The 25,585-nt window shown below is 35.3% G+C and overlaps 2 protein-coding genes across 2 annotated transcripts; one reads left to right on the top strand and one right to left on the bottom strand.

The window, feature by feature from the left end:
* Window positions 1-788: 788 nt before the first annotated feature.
* gnsb (glucosamine (N-acetyl)-6-sulfatase (Sanfilippo disease IIID), b) lies at window positions 789-12,840 on the bottom strand. Its single transcript, XM_048181171.1, has 13 exons — window positions 12,536-12,840; window positions 10,720-10,779; window positions 10,435-10,638; window positions 8,449-8,514; window positions 8,050-8,148; window positions 7,006-7,173; window positions 5,912-5,994; window positions 5,659-5,777; window positions 5,466-5,569; window positions 5,272-5,373; window positions 3,107-3,217; window positions 2,904-3,011; window positions 789-1,607 (listed from the first exon to the last, which is right to left on the bottom strand). Exons 1-13 carry the CDS (start codon window positions 12,698-12,700, stop codon window positions 1,458-1,460), a joined length of 1,539 nt encoding a protein of 512 aa, XP_048037128.1. The 5' UTR covers window positions 12,701-12,840; the 3' UTR covers window positions 789-1,457.
* Window positions 12,841-15,433: 2,593 nt separating this feature from the next.
* Window positions 15,434-24,307, top strand: polm (polymerase (DNA directed), mu). The gene is made up of 11 exons (XM_048181172.1): window positions 15,434-15,829; window positions 16,159-16,345; window positions 16,422-16,520; window positions 16,608-16,778; window positions 16,932-17,003; window positions 17,172-17,292; window positions 18,505-18,637; window positions 19,544-19,646; window positions 19,747-20,052; window positions 20,349-20,432; window positions 23,742-24,307. The coding sequence occupies exons 1-11, from the start codon at window positions 15,657-15,659 to the stop codon at window positions 23,826-23,828; spliced, it is 1,536 nt and encodes a 511-aa protein (XP_048037129.1). The 5' UTR covers window positions 15,434-15,656; the 3' UTR covers window positions 23,829-24,307.
* The last annotated feature ends 1,278 nt before the right edge of the window (window positions 24,308-25,585 follow it).

Raw genomic sequence — 25,585 nt, 5'->3', positions numbered from 1 at the left:
GTAAGTCTACATAATATTCACACATGCAGTTCATAATGGACATACATACAGTTACAGCATAGATAACTTTTAAACATAGCCTGTAACATTTTTATCTCACAGTTCTGACTTTTTTCCTTTCATTTGTGTTTATATCTCCCAGTTCGGACTTTATAACTCGCAATTGTGAGTTTATATCACAGTTCTGAGGGGAAAAAGTCAGAATTGCAGGAAAAAAGACAGAATCACAAGAACCCCTCACAATTCTGTTTTCCCTCTAAGAATTGTGAGATATAAACTCGAAATTAATTATTATTTTATTCCGTGGCACAGACAGCAACTGCAGAACTGTCATTTTCTGCCACCAGGTAGGCTCCGCCCACAAAACGTCATCACTGTTTGCAAACAAACACACACACACAAAAACAACAACAACAAAAAAAATGTATATATATATATATGCATGTATGTATATTTGTGTGTGTATACATTAAATTAAATTCCAGTGCAGCAGGTGGCAGTAATGTACTCTTGCATCAAATGGACACTGCAAAATTATATTTTTTTTGTAAATTTATTGATTATTTCAAAATTAGACATTTGTATCATACAAAGGCACAGACACTGCTTTAGTGCAAAAAGGCACAATCATTATAGATTAAAATCAAAGTTGGAAAAATTCCCTTAAATATCAGATCTTTCCCTTTATGAAGCAACATTCATTTTAAAAAAAATATCAGAAGAGGATTTCAACTGTGGCACATGTGGAATTTGTGGCATTTGCAGTTAAGGATACATATATGGTTTAATTCACAGTATGAAGAAAAAAATGATAAAACAACTATGCATAACCAAAGATAATGGTCAAAAAAAAAAAAAGCTCCTAAAATGCAAAGGGTAAATGTTTTGATGGTAGTATATTGTAGCCATCAAAATTTAGTTCATTCATTTACCATAAAAGTGCTCAAAAAAAAACAAAAAAAAAACTGTATGACGACAGTAGGAAGTCAGTAGGAGTAGGAAGTAGGAAGGACAAGTAAACTTCCAGTTAAATTGGTTCAAGTCCTTAGAAGTGGTGTTCTTGAAGCTGCATGACGGCATGTGAAGCAGAATCACGCTGTAGATACATTCACATTTAAAGGAGGGGTGTGTGCGTGACTTCAACACGTCAGAATTAAAGGGAGAGTTCACTCCAAAATTCTGTAAATATTTACTCACCCTAATTCGCTCCTTCCAAACCTGCTTGTTTCGTTCTTTCACCAAATACAAATCCACTTTCATTGTGTGGTACAAAGCAAGGTTTTGGAACAACATAATGCTGAGTAAATAATGGCAGAATACACATTTTAGGTGAACCATCTCTAAGAACTTCAGGGGAGATTTGTGCAAGTGAAAACCCTGATACATCTTCACATTACCGAACTTGGCATCTCCGCTAAAGAGAAGGGTTGGGGTCCGGCCCTCCCTTTGGCACAGGGTTATTTGAGATTTCGACAGCTGTCTCCCATGCAGGACTGCAGCTTGATCAGCCTTTGGTTCATGATCTGCAGAAGGGAAGGATCGACCTTCTTCACAATGTTCTCCAGCTGATGGGGATCTGCTGTCAGGTTGTACACCTCTACAAATGACTGCAGGAGATCACAGGGAGAAATTCATTGAGGCTACATCTACATTAAAGGGGACCTATAATACCCCTTTTACAAAAATGAACTCTCTGGTGTCCCCAGAATGTGTCTGTGAAGTTTCAGCTCAAAATATCCCACAGTTCATTTATTATAGCTTGTCAAATTTGCCCCTATAAGGGTGTGAGCAAAAACATGCCATTTTTGTGTGTGTCCCTTTAAATGCAAATGAGCTGCTGCTCCCGCCCCCTTTCCAGAAGAGGGCGGAGCTTTAACAGCTCGCACTTCGGTTCCTCAACAACAACAAAGCTGGAGAATCTCACACAGCCAAAATGACAACTTTTTTTAACTTTAGTTAAAAACAACATCTGCAAAGTTATGATGTTCAAAGTTCAATGCAAAGGGAGATATTTTCTTTTACAGAAATCACTTTTTAAGGACTACAACAAATGGCTGGTAGGGACTACAACCAGCTTCTTCCTGGGTTAGTGACATCAAAAACCCTAAAATTTACATAAACCCCACCCCCGAGAACACACAACAAAGGGGGTGTGGCCATGTTGGGCTGCTTTAGAGAAGAGGAAGAGTTGTTGTAGTAGAGTGTTGTTGTCATGCCGTCATTTTACGCCGGACTGCTTCACAAACGAGGGTCAATTCAACGTTGGATTTGCACAAAAGATGAACATGACGACACATGCTAGTGGATGAGTTGAATCAACTCCACAGCAACTACATAAATTTATCCACTAACATTCAGAAACGTCCAGTTTCATTCTAAAAGTTGTAACTTCTTCCTGAGTCTCTCCATCAGTGTCGACTCCGGTTTGAACAATGTAAGGCTGAACACCGTTACTGACAATCCTCATTTTGGATGTGTGAGATTCTCCGGCTTTGTTGTTGTTGAGCTGTTAAAGCTCCGCCCTCTTCTGGAAAGGGGGCCGGGAGCAGCAGCTCATTTGCATTTAAAGGGACACACACAAAAACAGCGTTTTTTTGCTTACACCCAAATGGGGGCAAATTTGACAAGCTATAATAAATGATCTGCAGGGTATTTTGAGCTGAAACTTCACAGATACATTCTGGGGACATCAGAGACTTCTATTACATCTTGTGAAAAGAGGCATAATAGGTCCCCTTTAAATGCAATTCAAATACATAAATATTTTTTGACTGTTCCCAGGGAATAAATGAAGTAATAAAATGCATACTTTGAACGCAATGTAAGTCGCTTTGGACAAAGGCATAATTGTAAATGTAAATCTGGATTAGTGTAGCCTGAGTATCAACATAATATGAGCTCACCTCATTGTCTGCAAACTCACAGTACTGCAGGTTTCCATCCTTCAGAGTCCTGACGCAGGCGTACGTGTTGTTGAAGGCGTCTTCACATACACAGTCTGGGAAACAATGCTGGAAGCAAGAGGAAAACCTTGCTTTGTATTGTAAGAAATCAGGAGAGGTTGATGGGAGAATTCTTCATAGTATTTGATTGGTAAAATACTTACAGCTAGTCCAGGGCCGAGTTTGGGGCAGCTGGGATCTTCAGAAGCATATCCCTCACCAGTGTACTCCACCAGAAAGAAGGGCCGTTCGGTGCCATTACGTAATGATGGTGCCTTCATGGAGAACATTAGAAGAGAAAAGACACAATTAAGATTTTTTTTCCTCATTGTGATATTATTAGACATTCATTACTGTAATCCTCAATTGTTTTGAAAAAAAGTATCTTAGTACTGTAATGCAAAAAATTATGAAAATAATATCGCTAGGATCGTTTTTTGAAAATCAAATTAGCATAAAGACTAATAGCAGAAAGTATTATTTTACTCAATTACAATATTTTGTTGCTTTCCAATAATGAGATTTGAAATATGCTTAATTGTTGCAATCTTAATGGTCCTTAAACATGCTTCATTTTTCTCCTAATGCATAATATAATTTCTTTCTTTTGATTTTGCCATGCAATATGATGTGGACATGCTTTTGAGAGATTCCCTACAAGGTCTTTACAATAAATACATACACTTTCACCAGTACCAAAACACGAAGAGGATTAGGGCCAAGCAATAATAAAAAAATAAAACCATCTCGAGATTAAAGTCATTAAATTACGAGAAAAAACTCATTAAATTTCAAGAAAAAAGTCGAGATAAAATGTTGAGAATAAAGTCATTAAATTATGAGAAAAAAGTCGTTAAATTACGAGAACAAATTCGTTAAATTTCGAGAAAAAAGTCGTTAAATTACGAGGAAAAAAGTAGTTAAATTACGAGAACAAATTCGTTAAATTACAAGAATAAATTTGTTAATTTAATGACTTTATTCTCAACATTTTATCTCGACTTTTTTCTCAAAATTTAACAAAATTTTTCTCATAATTTAACGAATTTGTTCTCGTAATTTAACGACTTTTTTCTCGTAATTTAACGAGTTTATTCTCAACATTTTATCTCGACTTTTTTCTTGAAATTTAACAAGTTTTTTCTCGAAATTTAACAACTTTAATCTCGAGATGGTTTTATTTTTTTTATTATTGCTTGGCCCTAATCCTCTTCCATACCAAAATGTTGGGGTCAGAGTTTTTTGAAAAAGTCTCTTCTGCTCACCAAGGCTGCATTTATTTGAGCAAAAATACAGTAAAAACAGGAATATTCTGAAATATTATTACAATTTGAAATATCTACTTTCTATTTGAATATATTTTAAAATGTAATTTATTCCTGTGATGCAAAACTGAATTTTCAGCATCATTACTCCAGTCTTCAGTGTCACATGATCCTTCAGAAATCATTCTAATATGCTGATTTTCTGATCATAAAACATTTCTGATTATTATCAATGTTGAAAACAGTTCATATTTTTGTGGAAACTGTGATACATTTTATTTTTCAGGATTCTTTGATGAATAGCACGAACAGCATTTATTTGAAATAGAAATATTTTGTAACATTATAAATGTCTTTTCTGTCACTTTTAATCAATTTAATGCATCTTTGCTGAAAAAAGTATTAATTTCTTTCAAAAACAAATTTATTTTTGAACAGTAGTGTGATATAATGACATAATGCTGCATTGAGGCAGATATTGTATTAAAAAAGGGATTCAAACTTGCAACTGAGTAGCATAGAAAATAGGCGAAACATCATCAAAATATTTAATTCACAGTAGTGTAATGAATAATCTAAGTATTAGTGCGCAATGAAAAGAAACCTATAAAAAAATTGTCATTTTTAAGACCATCAGCCTTATGTTTTGGTCTGGCCAGATTCTAGATTTGAACCCTATAGTGAATATTTGGTCTCACATTAAATTCAAATGAACTGGGAGACACTTTAACTACTCATGAACTGTGTGAAGGCATTAACATTCAGTGGAACAACAATGACTCTTCTTCCTGTAAAAAAGCTGACTGCAAGTTTACCCACACGGCTTAAACCTTTAAAGAAAACAAAGGGGAAGGCTATTCTGTGCTAAGTTACTTTATCTACAGCATTTGTGCAATTCTTGTTAATTTCCCAACCAGTGATTTGTGATTAAAATAGTCAAGTCCATTAAATATTTTGCCATTTTTGGCTTGGCCCATTTTTTTTGCCCAGGAGTATACATACACAAAATAAGAATATAAATACGCGTGTACAGAAACAGGAAGTGAAAAACATGACACACTCACCATCTGTGGCAGGAAAGACTGTCCATCCATGTTGACTGTGGAGAGATTTACTCCAGCGATGTCCAGGATAGTCATGGGAAGATCAATATTCATCACTGGAGACTAGTGGACAGTTAAATAGATGTTACAGCATTTTACATATTATAACATATATAGACACATCGCTCAATAAATCAGTAACTGATTCCTCTAACCTGAAGTGTTTGTTTAGCTTTGATTCCTGGACCCCGAACCAAGAGGGGGATGCGAATATCAAACTCGTACAGTTGTCTCTTGTCAATGGGCAACGAGAACTGGCCTGAAATGGATTTTTTAAAATATGGTGTTATAAAGACAGACAGACAGCAAAAAAAAAAATCGATATAACCGTGGCGATCGAGGACACACCAGTGTGATAGCCGTGATCAGACGTGTAGATGATGTACGTGTTGTCCAGTTCCTTCACTGAATCCAGTTTCTTAATCAGCTGCTCCACCATGTCGTCCACTGACAGAAGCGTCTGCCACCTATCAGAGGTATTAAAGACACATATCATCCCAGACAGCAACATAGTGTTGGCCCAGATCTGGGCCGACATTGTATTGCTATCTGGGATATCACATTATGTGATAGAATGTTTTATGAAATCTATATTTTGTACCTCCTGCGGAAAGCGTCATCAAGGTAGTCAATGGAGCTGTTTGGCATTGGATTCACAGGCTGCCGTAATAACCAATGTTTGTCCTGAGATCAGAGAAAGAGCATTTAATCTTACGCTCATGCTGAGGTCATACACATCCGTACGGAGGAACAGGCCAAAAATCCCTTCATTGCAGCCAGGGTTATTATGGTTAACTAAAACTAAAACCATAAAAAAACATTTCTGTTCATTGAAATAAAATAAACTTTAACTGAAATAAATAAAATATTTCAAAAAAGCTAAAACTTTAAATGTAGTTTAACTTGATTGATTAACATAATAAATAAAATTAATAAAAACTAGACATATTTAAAAGAGGCAAAAACTAATAAAAATGACAAAAAAAAAAAAATTTACTAAAACTTGAAGTAAAATTAAAATGAAAACAAAATACAAAAACAAGAGCTAATTCAAAAATGTATTAAAAACTATAATAGTATCGCAATTATACTAAAATAATGATTGCATGAAAATATAAGTTAATAATTTGAAAAAAAACAGGCATCATACAAAATAGACAAATAATAAAATGTATATATATAAATTCATAAAACAATTATTATTTTTGTAAATGTACAATTGATGCATAATATGAAATTTACAAAAATGTGCTTATTTACCAAGTAATATAAATTATTCATATAATATTAATTAATTACATTTATTAACAAACTAAATGGCTGGTATTTTTTAAATCTATTTAACAAAATATTCAAAAAGCATGTAAAAAATCATGCATTAAAAAACATGCTTCTTGCACCATTTAAAAAAAATAAAATACAACTATCACCACCAATATTATTTAATAAAAAGTAAAATATAAAATTAATTTAGATTAAATTTGCTATTAAATATTGTGAGAGAAACAGCTGCTGAAAGATATATTTATATGAAGGAGGTTATATAAAATTATATATACATTTTTGATATGAAACATTTCAATAATATTTATACTCCTTGTTTTCTCTAAGCTTAGAATATTGTGGAAAGCCAATCTTGTTAAATCCAACCTCTTAACTATCAGATGTCATGAAGGATGAAACTAAAAGCCGAACCTTTCCAGGCTTGTTGAAGCTGCCGTCACGTGGCGCTTTCATGTCACTGAAGGTCTTCTGATACTGAGGGGCGGCCGTCCACGGCGAATGAGGAGACGGCGGACACAACATCATGAAGAACGGATAATTGGGGCTCCGCTCCTCCAGAAAATGCAGTGACCGGTTCAACTAGAATCAACAAAGACTTTATTTTAGATATTAACCATCTGTTTTTCATGCTATATACATATATTTGTTTTTTTAACACTACACTTCATGTAAACAAACCAGATTGCCTGGTGGTTTGACAGTGGATCACATTTTAAGACCTGATTGTATGAATTATAAAAAAATTTTTTTTTTTTTTTTGTCTGCAGATGCCTCTTGGTTTATATTTTATCTAACGCAATGACACCCATATTTTTGAGCAAAAAATATATAGAAATGTATACTGCAGATGCACAAAGAAAAAACTTCCCTTTTTTAAGGGAAAAGTCATTAAATTATAGTAATTAATAACTTAGTAATGCATTATTACACCCAACACGGGTGGAGAATCACTATTGTGAGTGGAGTTTAATCTGTTTATCTGTTTCTGGGACACCTGACCATAGTTAAACAATAACAGAGCAGATTTAATGTCAGATAAGCTATAAACCAAGTATCAAGAGGTCCAGTCATGAATCTCGCAGAAGTCACATGACACACTGCTATGTGGACAGTTACACAGAATGCAACACTGTGTATGTTAGTCATAATGAGGCCAACAGCTTGTGTCTTGTTCTAAAACAGCCACTGGCAACATTATTTGGTAACCACATTGTGTTAACTGATACTTTTCACATGTAAAGCATGTTTAGCAGGTGATAAGGCAAATTCATTCGCTTTCACATTTACAAGGTAGTAAATAGTATTTGACTGAATGTGACATGACAAGTTGCAACTTGAAGTAAAATTACTTTCCAAACATACACTTAGTCTTTTGTGAACTACTTTTCAGTGCAACTTATAAACAAAAAAGTCTTTGAAATGTGTAATTTACACTTTAAAGCATTAAAGACTTACAACCAGGTCTGTGAGATAGTCCTTCTCATAGTTGTCCCCATGTTTTTCCTCTTTTCCATTCACAGAAAGTGTGTAATTGTAATACTGAGAGTTTCCCACCTGTGGATGGATACACAAAACCAAAAGATCATGCTGCATTTAACATACACAAAATGAAATATCTGCCATAAAACAATCAGTAAAAGTGAGATTAAATGGTTAAAACCAGATCTGCTTTTGTGGTGCAAGATGTAATGAAACCACATCACATGACCGTACTAAATCATGCGTTCGGCATGAATGCATGTCTATAGTTGACTTACACTGTCAGATACACATCTAGCTTTTCCCTGCTGATCTGAAGGCAGATAGAATGAAACGGGAAGTAATGTGAGACTGATGCTTCAGTTCGTGACTTACCAGCGCGTGCCATTGGTCCCAGCCGGGAGGTACATGTGCCACACCACCTGCATCTTTACTTCCATACTGAGGACATGGAGAGAGATTTATGCAAAATGAGAGAAAATAGTAGAAGAATCTAGAAGAATCTCACAATACTGGTCAAAATACGTCATACTTCCCCTCAAACTCAAACAGAGAAAAAGATTATGAAACTATATTTTGTTGATGAAATGAAAGCTATTTTCCCATTATTTCCATAACAAAAAAGCACATTTAATCACTCCCAATTCTCATTACTATAATGCAAAAAAATATAAAAATTAAAATAAAATTAACACACACACACACATATTATATTATATTATATTATATATTTTTTTATAATTTATTCATTATAAAAAATAATTCAGTCAATCTACAATGTTACTTTTGAAAATTGCATTTTTTTTTAATTTATTTATTTTGTTAAGTACAATACATATTTGTTTAATTAGCATATATGCGTATTTACATATTACAAATTCTATTTATTATTACATTTAATTTTTCATATTTAATTTGGTTTTTAATTTATTATTTTTTATTGCAAAAGTTGCGATTTTGTATTATAAAAGTATTGTATTAAAAATAAAAATATTGTATTATAGCATTTTTCATGACGATTGAGCACATCGCAAAAAAAAAAAAACAAAAAAAAAATCTTAATGGTACTAAAGAGATTTCATTTTCTTTTCTTATTTTTTTGAATTTCAGGTGAAATATGACCTAGAGAAGATTTAGTGAGATTTCTCCAAATAGGAGTTGTTGTTTTTTTTGCATTGCAACACTGTTTTCATGACAATTAAGCACATTTTATTCACCGGTTTTATATAAAATAAATAGACACTATTATTATTTAAATAGTGAAGTACACACTATTGTATTAGTTGTACTACTGCTGATTTAAAGGGTTAGTTCACCCAAAAATGAAAATTCTGTCATTTATTACTCACCCTCATGCCGTTCCACACCCGTAAGACCTTCATTAATCTTCGGAACACAAATTAAGATATTTTAGTTAAAATCCGATGGCTCCGTGAGGCCTCCATAGGGAGCAATGACATTTCCTCTCTCAAGATCCATTAATGTACTAAAAACATATTTAAATCAGTTCATGTGAGTACAGTGGTTCAATATTAATATTATAAAGCGACGAGTATATTTTGGGAGTGCCAAAAAAAACAATGTGATTTCAAAACACTGCTTCATGAAGCATCGGAGCACAAATGAATCAGTGTGTCGAATCTGCGTTGGCAGTTTGACACGCGATCTGAATCATGATTCGATACACTGATTCATTTGTGCTCCGATGCTTCCTGAAGCAGTGTTTTGAAATCGGCCATCACTAAATAAGTCGTTATTTTGCTTTTTTTTGGCACACCAAAAATATTCTCATTGCTTTATAATATTAATATTGAACCACTGTACTCACATGAACTGATTTAAATGTGTTTTTTGTACCTTTATGGATCTTGAGAGAGGAAATGTCATTGCTCCCTATGGAGGCCTCACTGAGCCATGGGATTTCAACTAAAATATCTTAATTTGTGTTCTGAAGATTAACAAAGGTTTTACGGGTGTGGAACGGCATGAGGGTGAGTAATAAATGACAGAATTTTCATTTTTGGGTGAACTAACCCTTTAAATAAAAAAATATTGCATTATAGTTATCATCACAGTAATCAGAATTTGATTAGACATCTTAAAAAAAGTTTTATATATTATCTTATTTTTGTTCTCATGAATTTGAGGTAACCAGGAAAGGAAAGTAGTTGAAGAGAAAAATGACTTCAAGCTCTTGAGAATGTTGTGGGTTAAGAACATTTCAAGAATTTGAAAGATCTGCAAATATTTGAAGACATTGTGGAGAGCTTCTGATATCATTGTTGGCAATTTCAAAGAACGAACACCATGGAAATAGGCCAGTGAGATTTCACAGAGTACCACACAGAGTCAAAGGCTGACCTGATTCAGGTATTTCCCCCCGTAAAAGGTCTGGTAGCGCATCTTAGTGAGGTAAACAGGAAAGGCCAAGGGTTCGACATCTTTCTGCCACGTCACGCTGCTGCAGTTCCCAGAGATGGAGTTATTTCGGACCAAATGATTGTGAGGATATTTACCACTGAGGATGCTGCTTCGACTGGGACAGCACAGAGGGGTGGCAGCGAACTAAACACAACAGGAAAGGAGAAACTTGTGATTTTTGATCAGTTCTTTGAAAAGGACAGGTCTTTATAGCTGAGCACTCACAGCATTGGAGAAAGTCACACCAGCATCACCGATCAGTTCTTTGGTCTTCTTCATGGGCGTCTGTGAATACAGAAAGACACAATGAGACTCTTATAGTGTCAATATGATGCATCATCTGTAACCGCTAAAATGTCAACAGGATGTATGATTTCACACACTAACTTTAGTCTAATAACTTGCTCACGAACTTGACAATTAAAACAACTGCAGGTTCGATATGACTTTAACACGCTCTCCCTGCCTTCCCAGAATAAGACTGGTTTAGCCTCTAGTAGTTCAAATGTATATATGGGTCATTGAAGAATAAGGTTTTTAAAAGTGTAAAGAAAAAAAACCATAATGGAGATATCATTAATTTTGAAGTTTTATTAAGTGTTAACAAAGAGATTGTGTGGTTTTTAATAATCAATTAACACTGCTTTTGTCATTTTTTTACAAGATGTACAAAATTTGTCACCAAAAAAGTCATTTGGTTTAACCAAAATTTCGGTTTTACCGAATGACACTTTTGGTTTTACCGAATGACGATATTGTCAAACAATGCTAACAGGCTGATATCTAGCTAACTAGCAAAAGGACAATCAAACATTTTATATTTAGTACAAGTTTTTAAAATATTACAACATTTTTCATGTTTTATAGCGGTTGTACCGAATGACCTGATGTTTCAGGACGTGTATGAGCAAACATGAATTTTTCAAATAGTTAAGAGAGAGTTAGTTACTTTGCTTCACAACCATGGTGTCTGAATGATGTCACATCCTGTCACATGGTATTGACCGCATGACTTGATCCAAAATGGTCCCTTTATATTGGTTACTCCGAATGACATCAATGAAATTCACTTTTCAGGACATAATTTCTCATAACAAAGCAACGACTTCTACACATAATTTTAATACCATTTTGCACTATGTTGATTTATGATGTTATAAAATCATGCCAGAATAAAAAATATATACATTTATTACATTTTAAGATATTTTAATCACAAATTAAATGGCTGTATTGGCCTTTGGACGGTTAAACCGGATGACCTTTTGACACTTCAAATCTTTAAAATACCTTTATATGTAGCAAAATATAATTAAAACCTTTTTGATTCAATAAAAGAGATCTAGTTGTACTACCTTACATACTTTGGATGTCATATCTTTGTTTTTTATTATTAAGGCCTTTGGACAAAAAAATTACCCGTCATGTCATTGACCCATATATATATATATATATATATATATATATATATATATATATATAAAATATTATATTAATTTTTATATATATATATATATATATATATATATATATATATATATATTTTATATAAAAACTATATATCTTAATTATTCTAAGCTTTTAATCACAGGAATAAATTACATTTTAAAATGTATTTAAAAATTGAAAACAGCTTTTTTTAATTATTTAATAATAATAATAATATTTTCACAATATTTCTGGTTTTACTGTATTTTTCATCAAATAAATGCACCCTTGGTAAGCAGAAGAGACTTCTTTATAATTATTTTGTGTCATTGTGTGTATACACTATGACACTAAATTATTAGGGAAAAAACAGGGTTTTTGTTGTTGTTGTTGTTGTTTTGTTTTTTAGACATACAACAAAGTAGTACCATGGTATTTTTGGAAGTTGACTGAGATACAATGTCAATACCATGGTGTATGAGTTTCAGTACCATGGTATTACCTTTTAAAACCACTGTATTAAGTTACCAGCATAGTACTTTTGTTCAAAGGTGGTACTATCATGGTGCACGACCATTAAAAACACATTTGTAATGCACTTTTGTACACTTACCATTCCCCCCATTTCCACATCCTGGTCGTCGGTGAGAATGAGAATGATGTTGCTCAGTTTGACGCATTCTGAACACCTGAGCGTGCAGGTGAGAAGAGTGACGAGGAGACAGGTGGACACGACACGCGCGCTGGACCTCCACTGACCGACCCGCGAGCTCGCCATGAGGCCAAAACAAGCCCAAACCCGCGATCTGTCTGCCTGGAGAGAATATGTCGAGCAGACGAGGGTTTCGCGTGGCGAACTGCAGCACACAAGGTGGGATGAGCTGAGAAAGTTTGAGGAAGTGAGACACTCAGTGTGTGTCATATGACTTCAGCCTGATATAACAGCTGATACATTCACAGTCACACTTCATTGAAGAAATACAATATGGAAATTATTCGCTCTTTTGGATTTTTTTCTTTCACTTACACAATGTTTGTGCCTGTTAAACGATGTTTTGAGTAACTTTGCATCGTTTTAAAAATGTTTTATGAACAATGCTCTAACAACACAAAATTGTCCACAATCCTCTTTTAGATTTTTTTAAAATTTAAATATGACACATGTAAGTTTATAAATAATTTATATGAGATTTTATATGCGAAAAATATACATTTCTATTATTTTAATTCACTTATGTAATAATAATTGAATATCAAATAGGACGTAAAAATACATATTCCTCTCATATTAACAAAATACAAATTTAACAAACGTGACTGCGCATTTTATTGCAAGGTCACGCCCCCAATAACACACGTGATTGTGTTTTATTGTTTTATAATCGCATATGACATGGTATTGTAAATGCATTTGAAGATCAAGTAAATCTTTTCTCGACTTTCACATTTATTGTTTTATTTTTATTTTATTTTATTTTTCTTATGTAACTATTGTGAGTTAAGTTAAGGCTGCGCCCAGTCGGAACTCTTTATGGGTGCAACATGTGCACCACTCAAAATAGACCCCCGATGAGAGACGAGCTCCTTCTTCCGAGAGGCACGAAAACTCTCCTTTGAGTCACATTCAAATATGAATATATTTTAGGCGATTGTTAATAACACCATTGTCGTTTAAATCTATTATTTAAAATGCCTGATTCTTTGCTACATAATTAGATATCCGGCGTTGCGATCCTTATCCAGTAATCGCAAATGGCTGTGATTGGTCCATCCTCAACAACGCAGAGAAAAGTAACAAATACCACATCCTTTAGATGCTTTTCATCTGAAAATTTATAATGAGAAAAGTACTTTCTCTATACCAGTTTCATTTAAAAATAACAAGCGAGCAGTTAAAACAGAATACTTATTAAGTTGGCTTTGAAAAAGCCAACTTACTGATCTACGTCTTAAGCTTATTATTATTATTATTATTATTATTATTATTATTCTTCTTAGACTAAATTTCTAAATGCATCTCCTCCTAGACTGTTCAAGCTACAACCACCAAACTCGGACTAGACCTTCAGACTGTTCTGACTTAGTGTGCTATATCTTTTCAGACTGATCCGACTTACGGTTTTCCTAAAAAAGCTGATCAAAACTTGGAAAACTCCCATTGACTTTCATTGATCTGCCTTGGCTGATCTGAACATTCCGTCCAACTGTCAAAATTCAAATTCAAACACACAGACTCAATTTAACTGCCATTCCTATTTCCAAGCCATTTAAACTCATTCAAACTCATTCAATCTATCTATCTATCTATCTATCTATCTATCTATCTATCTATCTATCTATCAAACTAAATCTATCTATCTATCTATCTATCTATCTATCAAACTAAATCTATCTATCTATCTATCAAACTTAATCTATCTATCTATCTATCTATCTATCTATCTAACTCATTCAAACTCATCTATCTATCTATCTATCTATCTATCAAACTAAATCTATCTATCTATCTATCTATCTATCTATCTATCTATCTATCTATCACTGGTAGCTGCCAAGTCACTCCCTAGCAACCAAACAGAGTACCCTAGCAACCATATTGGAAAATCTATATCTCTGCATCAGAACATCGTACAGACATGGGGGTTGGTTTGTATTGTCAAGCAGCCTTTGGAGTATCATCATTGGTAGCTGCCAAGCCACTCCCTAGCAACCAAACAGAGTACCCTAGCAACCGTTTTGCAAGATCTATATCTCTGAATCAGAACATCGTACAGACATGGGGGTTGTTTTATATTGTCAAGCAGCCTTTGGAGTATCATCATTGGTAGTTGCCAAGCCACTCCCTAGCAACCAAACAGAGTACCCTAGCAACCGTTTTGCAAGATCTATATCTCTGCATCAGAACATCGTACAAACATGGGGGTTATTTTATATTGTCAAGCAGCCTTTGGAGTATCATCATTGGTAGCTGCCAAGCCACTCCCTAGCAACTAAACAGAGTACCCTAGCAACCGTTTTGCAAGATCTATATCTCTGCATCAGAACATCGTACAAACATGGGGGTTATTTTATATTGTCAAGCAGCCTTTGGAGTATCATCATTGGTAGCTGCCATGCCACTCCCTAGCAACTAAACAGAGTACCCTAGCAACCGTTTTGCAAAATCTATATCTCTGCATCAGAACATCGTACAGACATGGGGGTTGGCTCTTTTGACTCATGCTAGCAATCTGGACATCCAACATCCTAGCAGTGAATAGCTACATGCTAATAGTGATTAGCTAAGTGCTAAAGTGGGCTAAGAACATGCTAATAACTCAATAAAAACTCCATAGTATCCATTGTGACAATTACCAATCTATCTATCTATCTATCTATCTATCTAAACTACTAAACTTAAACTTTCAAACTGAAAACTTTCAAACTGAAAACTTTTAAAACTGCTTCAAACTTTATGGACCGGCTTTTTCAAGCCAACTTAAAGTTTGTCTTCAAACTTTTTTATCTAGTTATCTATGCCCACCGATACCAATTAAAGACAACTTTCGGGCAGATACGCGCACTTGTATCATATAAATCGCCGTTGTAACTACATATTTTATTCTGTGACTCACACGTGACATCTTTTCCCTCAGTCTTGTGGAAGTGCAGGTTTTTTTTTTAATCTGCTCTGTGGTGGCAGATGAGGTGGTTGAAGTTGGCAGAAGGGGGATCTAAAGCGTTTATTCTAGATTATGATCCCATTAAAACGCAGGAAAGTGTCTCTAACTGTAAGCCAACAAAATGACACCTGTAGATTTCCCCATCTTTCTATATTCATCTTGGAGAGAAAGATGGGAACATCTAGAAGAGCATTTCTTACACGATTAGGACGGAGCAAAGGATTTCGTATTAAAGAAACCTACAGGTATGTCCACATCATCACTTTACCATGGTATTGCCACAGTACTTTTTTGTATGGGTACCATAAAACAGGGGTTGTTAATCTAATAATTGGATTAAAATAAATAATGCATACTGTTGTACATTACTATAGTGAATAGAAAAAAATATATAATAATGTTAATATCCATTTTTCAGTGTATAAATTGGGTGTTTATAAATGATAGATGCATTTTAAATGTTAGGATGAGTCCCCCAGACGAGGATGATCATACTTTGGAGGTCCATGCCATCTAAAAGATTGAAAACTCCTGCCATGAAAGATAACTTTTGGACTATTCCTGTCTCTTACAGTTCCTCCATCACACATATTGTGTCAGAAAACAACAGTGGAGATGAAGTCCAGGCCTGGCTGGACAACCAAACGGGACGAGACACAAACGACACTTCCAGTTCTGTGTGTTTGTTGGACATCAGGTGGTTTACGGAGAGCATGGAGGCTGGACATCCCGTTACAGTTCAGGATAGACACACATTACAGGTACAAGGGTAGATCTCATTTGCTGGGTCTGCTTTTATAGACATTTTTGATTAAAAAGTATGTAAATGTGTTGCAGGTTAAGCCAAAACCCAACATAGACCCAAATGCAATGCTGATGAAAAGTTACGCCTGTCAAAGACGAACACCTTTGAAACACCACAATTCCTTTCTAACAGTGAGTTCTTTAATATCTCAACTGCTTTCTGATTATTCACTTTCATTGAGCTGAAGATGATCAGTTATTTGACACTCTGTCCTGTAGGATGCTCTTGAAATCTTGGCTCAAAATGCAGAATATAATGACAATGAAGGACGGAGCGTCGCTTTTAGACGGGCAGCTTCAGTCCTAAAGGCACTTCCCCATCGAGTGAAGAGCATGGAGGATCTGAGGTCTTTGCCCTGTCTGGGGGAACATTCACAGAGGGTTATAAAGGTGACAATTATGCTTTCCTGTAGCTTAAACATGCCAAGTTCATGGGATCAATTCCATGGAAAAAATGAGAACTAATAAAATTTGTCTGCCAAATGCATAAATGTAAACTTATTATCTAGATATATTTTTTAAGAAGCTTATATCACCATTTAGGAGATTTTAGAAGATGGATCATCAAGAGAAGTGGAGTCAACGAGACGATCAGAGCAATATCAAGCCATGAAGGTAATGATGGGTATGTTCAAAAATGCCATACTTCCATACTACTCATACTATGTACTGTTTTTGCAGAAATATTCAATTCTGAATTTTGCCATCTGCCATTATAAATGAAATGCCTGATTTCTTGCCTTTAGTTAGTGAATTATGAAGTTGCATCTTCCTTTTCTGCAGGCACTAACTGGTATTTTTGGGGTGGGTGTGCGGACGGCAGATCGCTGGTTTAGAGAGGGATTGCGATCTCCTGATGATTTGATTCGCACAGGACAACAGTTGAACCGTGCACAGCAAGCGGGTACTGCATTTCACTGTGCTAAATTTCTGTAATTATTTGTAATTTGATTCATAAATATAGAAATATTTTTATCAGACAACCTATAAAATGCATGTGTGTGTGTGTGTGTGTGTGTGTAATTATATATATAATTACACACACACACTCTCTCTCTCACTGGCCACTTTATTAGGAACACCTTGCTAGTACCGGGTTGGACCCGTATTGACATGATCCATCCATTTTGCTCCATATTGACATGATAGCATCACACAGTTGCTGCAGATTTGCCGGCTGCACATAAATGATGTGAATCTCCCGTTCCTCCACATCCCAAAGTTGCTCTATTGAGATCTGGTGACTGTGCAGGCCATATGATTCTAGTGAACTCTAGTGAACCAGTTGAGATTATTTGAGCTTTGTGACGTCGCGTTATTCTGCTGGAAGTAGCCATCCGAAGATGGTACACTGTGGTCATAAAGGGATGGACATGGTCAGTAACAATACTCAGGTTGGGTGTGATGTTTAAAAGATTGGTACTAAGAGGCACAAAGTGTGCCAAGAAAATATCTCTCGCACCATTACACCACCAGCAGCCTGAACTGTTGATACAAGGTGGGATGGATCCAATCTTTCATGTTATTTACACCAAATTCTGACCCTACCATCTGAATGCTGCAGCAGAAATTGAGACTCATTAGACCAGGCAATGTTTTTCAAATCTTCTATTGTCCAGTTTTGTTGATCCCGTGTGAATTGTAGCTTCAGTTTGCTGTTCTCAGCTGACAGGAGTGGCACCGGTGTGTCTTCTGCTGCTGTGCCATGCCACGTTCAAAGTCACTTTAATCGCCTTTCTTCCCCATTCTGATGCTCATTTTGAAATTCAGCAGATCATCTTGACCATGTCTACATGCCTAAATGCATTGAGTTGCTGCCATATGATTGGCTGATTAGATATTTGCATTAAAAAGCCATTGAACAGGTGTACCTAATAAAGTGGCCGGTGAGTGTTTATATATGTACATGTATAATTATATATGTATATTTATGTGTCTGTGCAAAAAAGTAACAAATATAATTTTTTTTTCCATAAAACAACAATTTGCATCTATATGTCTAAAAATAAATTAGAAGAACATTTTTCATTGGTTAATGAGTTAATATATGGTTCTTCAAAAAAAAAAAAAAAACTGATCTAGAATTTCAAATGACCTCTGACCTCATCACTTTCAGGAGTCCAGTATTACGATGACCTCCAGAAACCCGTCACTAAGGCGGAGGCTGATGTCATCAGTGATATTGTAGAGAAAGCTGTGCACGCTGTGCTGCCCGGAGCAGAGATCCAGCTCATGGGAGGCTTCAGGAGGTCAGATCTTGCCTTAGTACTGTATATTCAAAGCATTTTTGAGCATTCATGTGCATTTTAAAGGGGTCCTTGATTATGATTTCACTTTTTGAACTTTAGTTAGTGTGTAATGTTGCTGTTTGAGCATAAACAGCATCTGTAAAGTTATCATGCTTAAAGTTCAATGCAAAGAGAGATTTTCTTTTACAAAAATCACTTTTTAAGGACTACAAACGGCTGGTAGGGACTACAACGAGCTTCTTCCTGGGGTTGGTGACATCACTAACCCTAAAATGTACATAAACCCCGCCCCAGAGAACATGCAACAAAGGCAGTGAGGCCATGTTGGGCTGCTTTAGAGAAGAGGAAGAGTTGTTGTAGTCGAGTGTTGTTGCCATTACGTCATTTTACGCCGGACTGCTTCACAAACGAGGGTCAATTCAACGCTGGATTTGCACAAAAGATTAACATGACAACACATGCTAGTGGATGAGTTGAATCAACTCCACAGCAACTACATAAATTTATCCACTAACCATTCAGAAACGTCCAGTTTCATTCTAAAAGTTGTAACTTCTTCCTGAGTCTCTCCATCAGTGTTGACTCCGGTTTGAACAATGTAAGGCTGAACACCGTTACTGACAATCCTCGTTTTGGCTGTGTGAGATTCTCCAGCTTTGTTTTTGTTGAGCAACCAAAGCGCAAGCTGTTAAAGCTCCGCCCTCATCTGGAAAGGGGGCGGGAGCAGCAGCTCATTTGCATTTAAAGGGACACACACAAAAACAGTGTGTTTTTGCTCACACCCAAATAGGGGCAAATTTGACAAGCTGTAATAAATGATCTGTGGGGGATTTTGAGCTGAAACTTCACAGAAACATGTGCTGATATAAACAATCAAGCAGTTGAGATTTGCTATGTATATTTTAGGGGGAAAGAAGTCGGTCATGATGTGGACTTTCTCATTACACATCCAGAGGAAGGAAAAGAAGAAGGACTGATGCCTAAAATCACAAACTGGCTGGAGGAGCAGGTACTTCTGAAGTTCTTTGAATAGTTGTGTCTGTTTGTAAATGTTATCCAACATAAAAATTCACTTTACTCTTTACAAAGTAACATGTATTTTTCATCAGGGTTTACTGCTGTATCAGAAGACGACCAGAAACTCTTATCTGGAAAAAATGGACGGTCCAGCTCGGGCACCTAATAACATGGATCGCTTTGAGAGATGCTTTTCCATATTTAAGCTTCAGGCGTCTGCTGAGAGCTGCACATCGAATTCCACTGCTTCTGTTCAGGACGTCAGTACAGGAAGTGAAACTGAAAGACACAGTGACCAACATTCAGAAGCGTCGGACTGGAGAGCTGTTCGGGTAGATCTGGTGGTCAGTCCCTACAGCCAGTTTGCCTTCGCTACTCTCGGATGGACCGGGTCTAAGGTGTGTAGCTTCCTCACTTCCAAATGATTAAACCGTTTCAACTACTTTTCCTCACTACTTTTTTTTTTAATTTCTGTTTTGTTTTGTTTGGTTTCAGTAAAATAAAAATTATACAGGATAGTTTTCATTTCCATTTACTGTGTACTGTTTAACTTAAATGTGATGGTTTCTGAATCTCTTCATTCAAGTGCATTAATGTGATTGTTTAACTGTGTCATCACACCTGACTTCATCCTTCCTCTCACAGTGTTTTGAGGTCAGTTATGTTCACTCGTGATGTGCTGTTTGTTCTGCAGCTGTTTGAGAGGGAGTTGAGACGGTGGGCGGGGCAAGAGAAGCACATGTCTTTGAGCAGTCACGCCCTGTACGACAGCAAACAGGTGAGCCACACGGGCATGCGTCTACTAAAAATACAACATAGTGGTGATTGTATGTTAAAGTGCCCCTATAATGCTTTTTCGGATATTACCTTTCATGCAGTGTGTAATATAGCTGTTTCTGAATGTAAAAGGTCTGCAAAGTTTGAAATATCAAAGTGCACGACAATAAAGTTCAGCAATTCAACTTGTTTCCTGCATGAACCTACATAGGTTTGTAACAAATTTGCATAATGCCAGCCTATGATTTTCATTGGCTGCCCGTTCACAACGTCTATTTTGCCCCGCCCTCAAACACTGTAGTTGTAGCTGAGACTGGAAGAGTTTGGTTTGTGTTGTCGACATGTTGAGAAGATGCTGTTTTCTGTGCTGTAAAAGAAAATCCACTTTGCTGCACTTTGTTAGGATGAAGACTCGCGCTGGAATTGATACAGTAAAACTGACGCCATTGTTACTGTTCGAATCACTTTGTATTAAAGAGGAAGATCCGGAGCTGAAATTCAGATATGGTAATGGGCGTTTTGATTCCTACATTGGCTGTAAGCATTCGACCAATCAGAGCAGAGTAGGCTTTTGGAAAGGCGGGGTTTAGAGAGACCGAATCCTTGATCGAATCGTTTCAGACCGGGTGTGCCTCATACGTCCTGAAAAGTGAAGCTGCGGGCTCTTTGATCGCCCCCTGGAGGCTGGATGCAGTACAGGTCATTAACCCCGCCCTCTCAATGCAGACGAACGAGACTTAAAACATAAAAATAAATTATGCTTCAAATAAAATTTTCTGAAAGATGGTTTCGGTCATTTAAGGTAGTTGTTATCACGCTGATTTATATTCAGTTGTTCGTTTTTGTGATAAGTTTGATTTTAGCTATCAATGTGGTGCTATAGAAATGGCGCGTGTCATCGTGATTCACAGTTGATTGACAGCTTCGCGGGGAGATTGAAGATATAAACAGTACAGTCCAAAAGTTTGGAACCACTAAGATTTTTAATGTTTTTAAAAGAAGTTTCGTCTGCTCACCAAGGCTACATTTATTTAATTAAAAATACAGTAAAAAACAGTAATATTGTGAAATATTATTACAATTTAAAATAACTGTGTACTATTTAAATATATTTGACAAAGTAATTTATTCCTGTGATGCAAAGCTGAATTTTCAGCATCATTACTCCAGTCTTCAGTGTCACATGATCCTTCAGAAATCATTCTAATATGCTGATTTGCTGCTCAAGAAACATTTATGATTATTTTCAATGTTGAAAACAGTTGTGTACTTTTTTTTCAGGATTCCTTGATGAATAGAAAGTTCAAAAGAACAGCATTTATCTGAAATACAAAGCTTCTGTAGCATTATACACTACCGTTCAAAAGTTTGGGGTCAGTAAGAATTTTTATTTTTATTTTTTTGAAAAGAAATTAAAGAAATGAATACTTTTATTCAGCAAGGATGCATTAAATCAATCAAAAGTGGCAGTAAAGACATTTATAATGTTACAAAAGATTAGATTTCAGATAAACACTGTTCTTTTGAACTTTCTATTCATCAAATAATCCTGAAAAAAAATATTGTACACAAATATTTTGTACAATTGTACACATTAAATGTTTCTTGAGCAGCAGATCAGCATATTAGAATGATTTCTGAAGGATCATGTGACACTGAAGACTGGAGTAATGATGCTGAAAATTCAGCTTTGCATCACAGGAATAAATTACTTTGTGAAATATATTCAAATAGAAAACAGTTATTTTAAATTGCAATAATATTTCACAATATTACTGTTTTTTACTGTATTTTTAATTAAATAAATGTAGCCTTGGTGAGCAGACGAAACTTCTTTTAAAAACATTAAAAATCTTAGTGGTTCCAAACTTTTGGACTGTACTGTAACTAACTATTAATTTTCAATTTCTGTGTTATTTCACACAGACAAAATGAGCTGTTCAGCAGTAAACTGTACTAACTGACCTATAGGATCTGACGGATATCTGTGCTTTTCTCGGTAACGTTAAATGTGGGCTTCATAAGCTAATTAATAAATGTTATTAGTTAAGATAACACGCCTAACGTTAGCCATGACGGAAAAAAAGACAGGTGATTGTTATCTGGCAGTTACTAATTATTTTTATGGGTATAAAATAATAATTAGCAGGATAAAACTAATGATAGCCTACTCCTAATTAATTACAGAGCACTGTCTACAGCAATCGATCTCCTGTAACGTTAGTTTAACCCTTTATTTAAAATGGCAGGACCGTTTCTTTTTCGAGTTTCTAGAGGCATATTATATTGAGTTTATCTACTGAATTTGCCGTTTCAAAAATATTATTGCTCTAGAATCAGAATAGCCTATTATTTTATAGGTAGAATTTTAAATTGTGTATAATTTATATAGCCTATTTAAAATACATCAATGATGACGCAGTCGTCTGGGCGGACGTTTGATACCGCGACTCCGCCTCCGGGCTCCACTGACGATTCTTTCTGCGCATGCCCAGGCTCCAAACTTTTTTTTTTTTTTTTTTTTTTTGATGTTTTTGCCTAACGTGTCCAGCGCCCATCGGTGTCCGTTTTGGCTTCAGTTCAATACAATGGAAGGAAGCGGCGTCGCGGCGTCCATCTTTTTTTACAGTCTATGTTTCAGACACTGAGAAAAGAGCTGATGCTGCAATGTATATTATGAGAAAATTAAAGTGTTTTTTGACCTTTGATGCATGTAAACCTATTGTAGGAGACTCCAAAACAAAATTAGGAGTCTTTAAAATAGCATATAGGGGCACTTTGACATATTCTGCATAACTGGGCGAAGAAAATACCTTTTGGCCTATATACATTGTATAAAACAGTGGTTCTCAACTGGTTTGGCCAAGGGACCCACATTTTCCCATGGTCATGGTTAAGCCGCAACCCAATTTTGTTTAAGAATTTGACCAGATTCCTAAAAAACAAACTTTTCATTTTTAAAAAAGTTATGATGACACTGATATACAGCCAGACAACATCTCATCTGACCACAGATGCTGAATCAGGACAACGCATTTTTCTCGGGCACTCTTTACTTAAACTGCGTCAGACAGAGGAGTCAACCGCTTTCACGCACATCTTTCCAAAAAAAAGTCTCAGTTCAGAAAAAACTGTTATAGTTTCTATGACTGCGCACTCCGTGACCCACTTTTGGGTTGCGACCCACCAGTTGAGAAGCACCAGTATAATATATAGGTTTTATGTGTCAACATTAAATGTTTAACTGTAAAAACACTCAACACCTTACTAGAATAGCTTAATTTACATCTCTCTCTGTAAAATTGTACAGAATCTGTATCTCAGAGCAAAGACGGAAGAGGAGATTTTTGCCTACCTGGGTCTGGAGTTTATTCCTCCGTCTGAACGCAATGCCTGAAGACTGCTAGTGTGCCAGTGCTTCCATCACAGAGCCTTATATACTTTTTATTTTAGCTGCCAGTTATGATCAGATCACATTTCGCATGTAAACATCTATAGGATGTGTTGGAAAGGAGATTGCAAGCATCAGATATCAGTTTTCTCTGCACTGTAGTCAGGTTTTAATGTGGTTCTTTGTACTAAATAAGGTATAGTAATGAGAAAAAGTAATTCTCTTTTATCAGATACTTGAATGTTTATAAGATGTTGTTCTTATTTTATTCTTTTTAATTAAATATTTTAATTAAAACTGAAAATGTGTCACTATATATTGTTTCCGCTGCAGTAATTTGACGTTGTCTTTGGATAAATGACCACTGGTGGTTTCTATGTAATGTCTTCTGGCACATATTGGTTTTGACTTGATTTTAGTGTCTTAGCTGCTGGTGTTGATTGTCTACATTGCATATACTAAGCATATAAATGGACATTTGTGGAGATGTGTGGAAGCTCAGTTTTGTCAGAGAATATTTGATGCATGTCTGCGTATCATATATGCAGATGTGTTTGTGGTTAGATGACGCCTGACATTATTCTAACCTCCTTTTTGTGCACCTGGTTCATTTTGACCCGCTTTTCCCAACCGCCAAACATCTTTACCTTCTCATTATATATTTTACAGATGTCTTCTTGAATACTGGGGAAAAACCGACTACTTAACTAAAAAAATAAACACACATTAAATTCAGCAGCCATTTTGTTTTTCTGGCATTGCAACCAACTTAAAATAAGGATATTCTTTCTAAAAAATACTGTTGTGACAAAAACAAAAATGCAAGTAAAAGTACATAAAATATCAACTTTAAAACTCACCAGAGCCTGTATGAATCTGATAGGACCTGACTTCGATAGTGCCTAAGATTTGAAATGTTTTCATAATAGTCATAATTTCAATTAACCTATATATACAGTACAGTCCAAAAGTCAAGAGACTTAAAACATAAAAATAAATTATGCTTCAAATAAAATTTTCTGAAAGATGGTTTCGTTCATTTAAGGTAGTTGTTATCACGCTGATTTATATTCAGTTGTTCGTTTTTGTGATAAGTTTGATTTTAGCTATCAATGTGGTGCTATAGAAACGGCGCGTGTCATCGTGATTCACAGTTGATTGACAGCTTCGCGGGGAGATTGAAGATATAAACAGTACAGTCCAAAAGTTTGGAACCACTAAGATTTTTAATGTTTTTAAAAGAAGTTTCGTCTGCTCACCAAGGCTACATTTATTTAATTAAAAATACAGTAAAAAACAGTAATATTGTGAAATATTATTACAATTTAAAATAACTGTTTTCTATTTGAATATATTTCACAAAGTAATTTATTCCTGTGATGCAAAGCTGAATTTTCAGCATCATTACTCCAGTCTTCAGTGTCACATGATCCTTCAGAAATCATTCTAATATGCTGATCTGCTGCTCAAGAAACATTTAATGTGTACAATTGTACAAAATATTTGTGTACAATACTTTTTTTCAGGATTATTTGATGAATAGAAAGTTCAAAAGAACAGTGTTATCTGAAATCTAATCTTTTGTAACATTATAAATGTCTTTACTGCCACTTTTGATTGATTTAATGCATCCTTGCTGAATAAAAGTATTCATTTCTTTTATTTCTTTAAAAAAAAATAAAAATAAAAATTCTTACTGACCCCAAACTTTTGAACGGTAGTGTATAATGCTACAGAAGCTTTGTATTTCAGATAAATGCTGT

Source organism: Megalobrama amblycephala, linkage group LG2, assembly GCF_018812025.1.
Source record: "Megalobrama amblycephala isolate DHTTF-2021 linkage group LG2, ASM1881202v1, whole genome shotgun sequence".
Classification (NCBI taxonomy): Eukaryota; Metazoa; Chordata; class Actinopteri; order Cypriniformes; family Xenocyprididae; genus Megalobrama; species Megalobrama amblycephala.
Note: the sequence above shows the minus strand (reverse complement) of the source record. Positions and strands in the feature narration are given on the sequence as shown.